The sequence below is a fragment of the Leptonychotes weddellii genome, chromosome 9 (genome assembly GCF_054177405.1).
Source record: "Leptonychotes weddellii isolate Sample4059 chromosome 9, ASM5417740v2, whole genome shotgun sequence".
In the NCBI taxonomy this organism is placed as follows: Eukaryota; Metazoa; Chordata; class Mammalia; order Carnivora; family Phocidae; genus Leptonychotes; species Leptonychotes weddellii.
Window position 1 is genome coordinate 33,795,488 of NC_138377.1, and position 10,763 is coordinate 33,806,250.

At 36.0% G+C, this 10,763-nt stretch overlaps 1 protein-coding gene across 1 annotated transcript in view; it reads left to right on the forward strand.

Moving 5' to 3' along the window:
* The window catches only part of KCNH5 (potassium voltage-gated channel subfamily H member 5), a 277,648-nt gene extending 267,929 nt beyond the window's left edge, over positions 1-9,719 (forward strand). Inside the window, exon 11 of the mRNA XM_081830419.1 lies at positions 3,319-9,719. Coding sequence (XP_081686545.1) covers positions 3,319-4,266 — 948 coding nt within the window. The 3' untranslated portion in view covers positions 4,267-9,719. The remainder of the gene's footprint in view (positions 1-3,318) is intronic.
* Positions 9,720-10,763: the final 1,044 nt, after the last annotated feature.

Consider the following 10,763-nt stretch of genomic DNA (forward strand, 5'->3'; position numbering starts at 1 on the left):
CTTCTCCCTCTCCTACTCCCCCTGCTTGTGTTCCTGCTCTCACTCTCTCTCTCTCTGTCAAATAAATAAATAAAATCTTTAAAAAAAATAAAATAAAATATAAATATGTCCCATTCAGATAAATAATGTCTGATTTTTCCATATAAGTATGTCCCAAATATTGCATGAATGTCCTGCATTTTTTTTTTAAAGATTTTATTTATTTATTTGAGAGAGAGAGAATGAGAGAGAGCACATGAGAGGGGGGAGGGTCAGACGGAGAAGCAGACTCCCTGCCGAGCAGGGAGCCTGATGCAGGACTCGATCCAGGGACTCCAGGATCATGACCTGAGCCGAAGGCAGTCGCTTAACCAACTGAGCCACCCAGGCGCCCGGATGTCCTGCATTTTATCTAACATTCTTACATGCCTATCACCCACCTTCCTTTGTTGAGAGTTTGAAATAGATCCTTTTATTGTAAATGTAAAGGCGACTCTCAGTTACTACATTGCACCAAGGTTATATCTATCCAAGGCTAAGGAGCTACCTTTAAAAAAACAAACAAAAAGGTCAGAGTTGAGTGGGAAGGAGGATGTGGCCAGTCATTTGTCCCCTCATGTCAGTTCCTAAAACCAAATTGAGTACCTTTTCAATGAAAAGGGATGGAATAGGAACATGGTATCTGTGTTTCCATGTTTGGATCTGTCTCATCCCAAAGAGTGTTAATATCTTGAAGGCTCAGTTATGCTCTGTTTACTTAGGAAGCATGAGAAACATGTTAACCCTTTGAAAAACTTCTAATTAAACTGCTGGAGCTTTGATGTCAGACTTTCAGATTAGTATTACATCATTTAAAAAGATCCAATTTCGGGGTGCCTGGGTGGCTCAGTCAGTTAAGCATCTGCCTTCAGCTCAAGTCATGATCCCAGGATCTTGGGATCAAACCCTGCATCGGGCTCCCTGCTTAGTGGGGAGCCTGCTTCTCCCTCTGCCACAGCTGCTCCCCGTGCTTGTGCTTGCTCTCTCTCTCTCTGTCAAATAAATACATAAAATCTTAAAAAAAAAAAGATCCAATTTCATGTGCCACTAGAGAGGGAAAAATATGCTGGTCTTCATAGACAGTTATTGAATTTAGAGAATATTTATTTTAAAATACAAATCATTACCATTTGATAAGCTGTATTTAGTGCATCAATCTCAATTTAGAAAGTGTGCTCTTAGAGAATTGCTATCTCCCTAACTTTTCTGTTAAGTGACCATCACTAGTATTGGTTTCTAGTATAAATCGATGTTTGTATGTTACTCTGGAAGCTGTTGAATCTTCAAGAGATGATGGAATTGGTTTCAAATAGAAAATATTTTATGAGACTTCAATGGAGAGAACCAACATATTTTGAGTATCTTTTATATGCCGTGGGCTTCACATATATCTCCAATCTAACCAGTAAGTTAATGAGAGAGGGTGGTGAGGTAAGTAATTTTGCCAGCCTCATAAAATTGTCTGATTCTGAGAGCACTGTATCTAATATAACTCCCTTCTGAATTTTCCTTATAGCCCTCACCTGCAGTTATTTTGTTCTTCAGAAGGAGACTGAGCAAAAAATCTCACACTCATTAAATTCACGTCTAACTCTGGTAATATGAGTGGTGATTTCTTACATGGTGAACATTTTTACTTCTCTTGATGGAGTTACAGGTTCTTCCTGGTATTATTTTCAAAAGACATTATAAATGAAATTTATGCATACTTATTTGTGGTTACCTATCTAACAGCACATGCATTATGTATTTAATTCTATAGTTAAAATTTACCCCCCAAATTGAAAAAAAACTAATTCAAAGGATGCATGCATCCCTCTTTATTGCATGCAGTATTATTTTCAATAGCTAAATTATGGAAGCAACCCCAGTGTCTACTGATAGATGAATGTATAAAGACATTGTGGTATACATATACAATGAAATATTATTCAGCCATAACAAAGAATATCCTGCCGTTTGCAACAACATGGATGGAGCTAGAGAGTATAATGCTAAATGAAATAAGTTGGTCGGAGAAAGACAAATACCATATGATTTCACTCACATGTGGAATTTAAGAAACAAAACAAATGAGCAAAGGGAAAAAAAAGAGAGAGAGAGAAACCAGGAAACAGCCTCTTAACTATAGAGAACAAGCTGATGTTTGCCAGAGGAGAGATGGGTGGGGGGGGGGTGGGTGAAACAGGTGACGGGGATTAAGGAGTGCACTTGTCGTGATGGGTGCTGGGTGACGTACAGAAGTGTTGAATCACTGTGTTGTACTCTTGAAACTAACAGAACATTGTATGTTAACAATACTGGAATTAAAAAACTTAATAAAAAAACTTCTCGAAATATGCACAGAAAACTATTAACAATACTTAGTTCTGAGGCAACAAGTTAAAGTCTGAATGGGAGAAACACTTACTTTACACTGAAATTGTTTATAATATCTCAAAAGGTAAGAAGAGCCCATATGTAGGTTGGAATAATGATAAGAGAAAAACGAATACTAACAGTAAAAAAAACAATTTTAAAGAATACTGAAATTTGAAGAGTCCAATCTCCCACCCTGTGATAGTATTACATGGACAACATTCTTACTTCTGTTTGGATACTTTAGTGGTGTGAAGTTCGTCAATTTTCAAGCCTGTTTATTCAATGAATAGATAGCAGTTTGAAATGAAGTATATATTCAGCTGGTATTTGCCTCTTGGGAATTTTTACTTACAGATCCTAGTTCTGCCCTCTGCAGCCACCTAAATAAATGTAATCCCTCCCCGACCCAACACTGGTGCTATGTTAGTAAACTGTCTTAACGTTTTGGTACTTTTATAGCCTGGAACACATAATTTGACCCCTAAGCAGAGGATGTTATTAAAAATGGTATTGAATATATATGTATATAAAAGGAAAACATACAAAAAATAATGATGTATTTCAAGGAAATTTACTGTATTTCCTTACACATAATATGCATACACACACATATAATATACTAACATATATGTTTACATATTTCCTATTAAACGAGAACATAAACTAGAAAGCAAGTACCTCTCTTCAGTTGTCTTTCCATTACATTCCCCCTTCCCTATGCAAGTGAGTGGGACAACATGAGCTAAGTCAGTGCTCCTATGGTGAGTTTTCAGTATACTGCATCTGTTAAATGGCATTGGGGTATTTTCTCCCCTTCCAAAGTGATCTTACCCTGTGAGGGTTTCCTCGGTAAAACAAAGTTTATCCAGCACCCTATCACACAATTGTAAGTCCATCTATGTTTATAATCATGTTCTGAACGTCTCTCCCCCTCCACAGATCATTTTCCGAAAAATCAGTGACGTGAAGAAAGAGGAAGAGGAGCGCCTCAGGCAGAAGAACGAGGTCACCCTCAGCATCCCCGTGGACCACCCCGTCCGAAAGCTCTTCCAGAAGTTCAAGCAGCAGAAGGAGCTGCGGAATCAGGGGTCCACCCAGAGTGACCCCGAGCGGAACCAGCTCCAGGTAGAGAGCCGCTCCTTACAGAATGGAGCCTCCATCACGGGCACCAGCGTGGTCACTGTGTCACAGATCACGCCCATCCAGACATCTCTGGCCTACGTGAAAACCAGCGAGTCCCTCAAGCAAAACAACCGTGATGCCATGGAACTCAAGCCCAATGGCGGTGCTGACCCCAAATGTCTCAAGGTCAACAGCCCGATCAGGATGAAGAACGGAAATGGGAGGGGATGGCTGCGACTCAAGAATAACACGGGGGCGCACGAGGAGAAAAAGGAAGACTGGAATAACGTCACGAAAGCCGAGTCGATGGGGCTATTGTCAGAGGACCCCAAGGGCAGCGATTCCGAGAACAGTGTTACTAAAAACCCATTACGGAAAACAGATTCTTGTGACAGTGGGATTACAAAAAGTGACCTTCGTCTGGATAAGGCCGGAGAGGCCCGAAGTCCGCTGGAGCACAGCCCGATTCAGGCTGATGCCAAGCACCCCTTTTATCCCATCCCAGAGCAGGCCTTACAAACCACACTGCAGGAAGTCAAGCATGAACTCAAAGAGGACATTCAGCTGCTAAGCTGCAGAATGACTGCCCTGGAAAAGCAGGTGGCAGAAATTTTAAAAATACTCTCCGAAAAAAGCGTGCCCCAGACCTCCTCTCCCAAATCCCAAATGCCTCTCCAAGTACCTCCCCAAATACCATGTCAGGATATTTTTAGTGTTTCAAGGCCTGAGTCACCTGAATCTGACAAAGATGAAATGCACTTTTAATATATATATTTGTTAATATATTAAAAACAGTATATACATCTATATACATATGTGTGTATATACAGTATATACATATATGTATTTTCACTTGCTTTCAATATGATGAACACAGTATGGATTTTGATATGTAAATATTGCATGTCCAGCTGGATTCTGGCCTGCCAAAGAAGATGATTATTTAAAACATAGATAGTGCTTGTATATTATGCAGTTGACTGCATGCACACTTTACATTTATTTGTAGTCTCTATTCTAATACAAAAAAGTATGATTTTTGTTAACCAAGGCAATGTAATATTTGAAGAATCAGGGTCCAACCTGCCAATGTTGCCATGACAAATTTGATCTCAGGCTGAGTATATTGAACTGTCATTTTCTCACTGTTCTGTTAAGTTAAAATTATAGATTAATGCCAAGGGAGACTTCAACCTTTTAGACTGTTGGTACCATTTTATAATCTCTTTTCATAGGATATTTTTCTGTAACTTAGTGTTAGGTTATTTTCCCCAATAGGCAGTGTTTGCTCCATCTAAATGACTGTTTTGTTGCCTAAATCAGATAGCAGTGTGGGATATTGAGAACGTATTGCTATGAGTTTTGTGCATGAATTGCATTTTCGCTCAACTATACCTCTCCTTTTTTAACACTGTACTTAGATAGTAATCATTAACTCTTATGTAAGGAAATCCCTACTCCCTCCGTCTTGGAGAATAGCTGCCATCTTATAAGCTGATTTTATCAACCCCATAAATATGAAACTATTAATATAGTATATATTATTATAGAAAAACTGCACCACAGGGTGAAAGGGCCTTTTAGCAAATCACATTAGTGATGCTGGTTTTCCAAATGTGATGAATGTTCTCAATTTGTGTTTCTAAAACTTGTTCAAAGGTGAGGTTGAAAGGCTCTTGGCAAAGAAACAAACAAAACACATTTAAGTAATCACATCAAAATTTTAACTATAATGATCTAAGTAAAAAAGAATGTAAACAGATAGACAAGTTTTTGTAGCATATCTGTAACTTAGGGTGAAACACAGGTACAGAATTGTTCACACATGTTTCTTAACAATGTTTATAGGGATAACACAGGAAACATGGTTAGAAAAAAATCTAAGAAGTTGTCAAGTTGCTCAGTTCAGATAACTGCTTTTCTATAATTTTATCCTGGTTACAATTTTCTAAAGCTTTTTTGCACACAGTTCTACTGCAGGACTTCTGCTGAATTGATATAATAGACTACTGTAGCTCAGGCAGGTCCATGTAGGAAAGGGGGGTACTAAAGACTGAATTTCAGGGTCTTTGAGTCATAAATCCTCTTCTTAGAAAGTGCCTATTATCAACTAAAAAAAAAGTCACAAAGAGTTGTGTATAGCTAGTCCCTTAAATGGTATGTATTGAGAATAAAATACATGTTCATTTGTAAGAACCCAGAAAAATTTATTTCTTTTGACCAAAGTATATTTTGTGAAACTGATCAAAGAGGCATACTTTTAAACTGGTGCATGCATGACGTTTAACTGTGGAAACAGGGAAGTTATTGTTTGCATCAAGTTGAAAATGTATTCCAGTAATTTGTACATTATCGGAGCATCTGTACATATATGTTAACAACATGCACAAGATGATAGCAAAATCAAAGGAGCTATTTTGACCTATTGTTGCCATTTTTATGAGCTTTTCTAACTATCTCCCAGCATCCCCAAATAAAACCACCAGAACTGAAAGACAAGTTATCGCAATCAGACTGGAGAAGTGCAGAACAAAGTAATTTATAAAAACAATTGATATTTTAGAATTTCTATTAGAGCTTCTTCACACGTCCACAAAATGTGCCTCTTTAATCCAGGAGTCTCAGAGCAGATGTTATGTGCCATGGGTTCCATTTCCCCTTCTTTGTGCCCACAACTTCCATTACTCAGCATGGAAGTTTCCAGGGGAGCATGTCTCCACGCTATGCTACAACATCTACCTACCACAGGCACAAGAACATGAGGTACTCACAGAATAAGGAGTCAGCCTTGAAATGGAGATTTAAGTTGCTTTCATGGTGAAGATGGTACTTTTTTCTTGACCTCTGACATTTATTGAATTTCAGGGTATTTTTCTATTTAACCATGTACGAGACAAGCTTAATTAAGCTTTTAAAGGTGAGTGAATGGTAAAGATAATCTGCATATAGAAATGGTCAAACTTCAGCCACATGCTTCAAAAAAATAACCATTGGTGTAAAGCTATATCAGAATGACTAAAACAGCAGGGCAATTTGATGTTGCAATCCACGCCTTTGCTTATTAGTGGTGCAAATATTTGCTGTGTTCTGCCATCGACTCAACTGACCTATGATATTATTGTTCATATACATGGGCAAGAAACATGGTTTTGAACTCCTCCAGGTTGTCATCAAGGGGGGAAAAGTATCAATTGCTTGTTTATGGTGCAGTTCTCACAGTATTCTTTTCCAGTCACCTGTGTTCCTATGTGCATGCACGACGAGGTGCTGAATGCACTCTGCTTTTTCAGCAGAAATGCATGTGTTCAGCAAACATTGTATATAGTCTTTTAGGTTCCCAGATTCTGCAATTCTTACCAGTTGAACTTACTCAGATTTGAATGAAGGGTGAACACTTGCTTTAATACGTGCAATAATGATAGAGTCCTGTTCTGTGTTGCCTCAGCCAGCACATGGGGGACCAGACGACTGCATGTTTTATTCTTACACTGTATAGATGCTTTCAGTGCATCCAGAATAAAATTTTTATTATTATATTTCTGAACAATGTACTAGTAGGAGTAAATAGATACGTATTTACAATCCAAACATTTTCCAAAGCAACTTACATACCTTCAATATTTTTCTATGATAATATAGAAGATCAGATGCTGTACCCTGGACAGGTGGTTGTAATGTAATAGCAAAAGTCAAACAAAAACGGAAATGTGAGCTGTGCATCGTAACGACAAGTTTTGCCAGTCTGTATTAGGATATTATTGCACTAAATATGATCTAGTAGATGCAAGAGCTTATGATAAAGAGAACACAGGCACACAAATGGCAGATGACAATACCAAAGCTACGAGTGTCCCACAATGACATAAATAGTACTTAGAATGGTTTGGGCATAGATGTTGAATAGAGACATATACATCATTGTTAAAATGGAAAATTTTTGTTATGACACCAGTTTCATCTCACATTAAGTACAGAAGTAAAATTGTCCTAAGTACTCAGTTAAAAAAAAATGTATGTAGATCAGAGCAAGAGAATTAGAAAATTTGGGATTTTAAACTGCTTTTCAGAACAGGCATATACTCCTGGAGTTCCCAGCATGTTAACAAGAATATTAATTATGACCACTAACAAAAATGCCATTTTGAAAATTAATCCTATTGGAACCCAAATGCAAATCACAGCTTCCTTTAAATTTAAGGAGATTTTGTTCTCCTGAGATCTGGCCCATTTGCTGTTCTATTTTAAATTACTAAATTCTTTTAGAAAACTTTAAAAAAATTAATCTTCAGAGCAGTGACTGTTTTTAAAGTGTGCAGTGGCTGGTACTGGTGAAATTATGTGTCATATTCTTAATGAATTCTACTATCTTGTATAATTTTTATCTTTTAAGCTATTTGTCTCTTTTCCAAAATTTTATGTAGGTAATGAGAAAATTTATCTAGAATGTACATATCATACATGGGAAACTTTAAAATATGAATATTTTGTAATTATGTGAATGTTGTGTTTTAATATTTTGTTACATATAAGAATATTTCTCTTGTGGTCTTGATGGAAAGGGAGAGAAGAACAATTTTTTTGGAAAACACCCGAGGATTAGTATCTGAGCTCTGTCTTGGAGTCTGAATCTAGCTTTGTCACAATTACAGTGTAACTTTGGGCAAATTAACTGTTCTTTGGTGTGTCTGGGCTTCAATTCCCCACCAATAAATAATAAAATGAAGATAAGAACTGCTCCATTCTTACATCAAGATGATATTAGGTCAGTGGGAAATCATCTTCCTCTCAAATGAAAATCACATGAAGATAAATTATTAATTTTTTCTTTCTTTCATAGAAGATCAGCTGAGATATACTCTTTAAATATTTTTGTAGGATTTAGAAATTTCTCTGGTCAGAGGTTGGTGGGGAAAGGCATCGATGGCTAAAAAATTGTTAGTCATTGGCATGTGAGCAAAAGAAAGTTGTCTGGGAATTTAGAACTACTAATTAAATAAACATGGAAAGAGTGAAGGTCTTTGGAGAGAAGAGAGAAAGAAGAGAAAAAGACATGTAAATATTATGATTTTTGCTTATTCTATTTAATCATACTGCTCAGCAGAAATTCTCAATCTTGTGAGAAAAAGTAAAAAAAAAATTGAGTATTCATGATACAGAGCAGTTCATCTTTCAAATTTTTGTATAAAAATAATCATGACTTACTCAAGATACATGGCTCCACATGGACAGATGTTCTTATAACAAAATTCTTAATTGTGAAAGAAGCTTTTCCAATAACCAATCAATTTTTCAATGTATATCTTGAACTAGAAAAAAAAAGGTAAAAAAGGAAAACCATTTGAATTACCTTAAAAAACCACTGATGTTATTGTGTCCTATAAAAAGTTATAATATGTGATTAGTAACATTGATAACTCTAGGAAGGCCCTGATAACATGTAAACATTTTATTTTTGAAAATGAGATTCATTTTGTTAACATTTGTTCAGTCTGCAAAGACAGTCTTGTATCCTAAAGAATACACTCAAACCTGCAGTCAGTACATATGTGGTGACCCTTTGTATAAAGAAAATAACAAGAGCACCTAGAAACAAGGGGGGCAAATCTTACATACTATTAGAGACATTTCGATCTCTTACTAATCTTTCCGTTGTATCAGAATTTTAAAACTATTACTACAAATTAGGAATTAGGCATCATTTTGAAAGCAGACACAATTTCTCAAGTTAAAGAAGGATTAGTTATAAATGCCTGATATATTTAAGAAATATTAAGGGAGATTTAAGGGGATCGTTTATCACTGACCATGACTTTTTACTATCCATTCTAACATTTTTTATTTATTTGCTAAATAGTTGATAACATTTATATTTGTATCCACTGTGATAGGCCCATGGCATTCCAAATCACAGTTGCATTACATGTGTATTTCACACATATGTAAATAAATATTTTCAATCAACTTGCTCTCAGTGTAAACTTTGTACTTACAGCCTACATGTTGTTACCACTCAGATAACAAAAACTCTTACAACTATGGAATGACACATATAATTTTTTTAGAGGGTTGATATAGATCAAATTGACACTATAGGAAATGTTCTTATCTTGGTCCAGGAAAATAAACCAAGAGGTGATGTGTGTGGAGCTACACAGAACAAAAACAAGAGTCAGGTTTTAAATAGGTTAGTAGTGCCAGGCTACGTGAGCTCAAAAAAGTCCAAGACAGAATTTCCATTTCCATCTTTGGAACAAATCTACAAAGAGGAGCATGATGGTGGTCACAGTTTAGATCTAAGCATGTCATTGGTAATGCTTATGGGTGCATCAGATCGAGTCTTGTGAGTTTATAAAGATTTTTTCTATAGCCTTAGCTTTACTGGTGTACATTGCTTTATAAACATTACTTTTATTGACTGCTCTGTATAAGTATGTGCAGCCTTCTCCATGAGAAGGATTGACTAAGTCTGGATCTGCCATTAGTCATCAAAAAAAAAAAAAAATGTGGAGGGGCAACAAAAATAAGTTTATTTGAACAGAAACAAAACCATAACACCCTCGTTTCTATAGTTATAGCTTATTTTTCTCACTGGCACATCACCAGACAAAACAAAAGGACAAACGTGGATGCATTTCCAAGTGTCAAAAAGACTCTTAAATAATAAATAATGTGAATTATAAAACCTAATGCAATCCTAGGACTTGAGCAAGTAATAAATTCAAACATATCAATGGTACATACATTTTTCTTTAGTATTGGTTTTTCTCATCCTTAAGTAAAAGAGTGCTTATGTGAGATGTTTCTAGTACCCATAGATGAATTATGAAAAATGCAGTTTTAACAATGAAGCTACAGAATGGTCTCATTAAAAGAGACACGTATTCGGGTTTTTCATGCCTCTTTCCTATGAAATTTAGATCTTTGATAAAATTATTTTCCCTAAACTTTATTTTCACAGAATCATCACTCACAAGCTTACTATTAATATTTGCAATACTTCATTTTGGCACTTGCCACTCACCTTTTTTTTCCTTCCACAAAAGTGTCTATTAATTTTTCACAAATTTACAAGTTTTTTATCTCCTGGATTTTACCTAACTTTTCTCATTTAGAATATTTTCCAGAACTAGAGATTTAGATGCTACAAATAATGACTTTGTTAGTAAGTCTCTTCCTGGAAATGTGAGTTATTCTGTATGTTTAACATTTACAAATCAATAGATTTTTCTTATATTAGGATAAAATGCTTACTCTTTATTTTA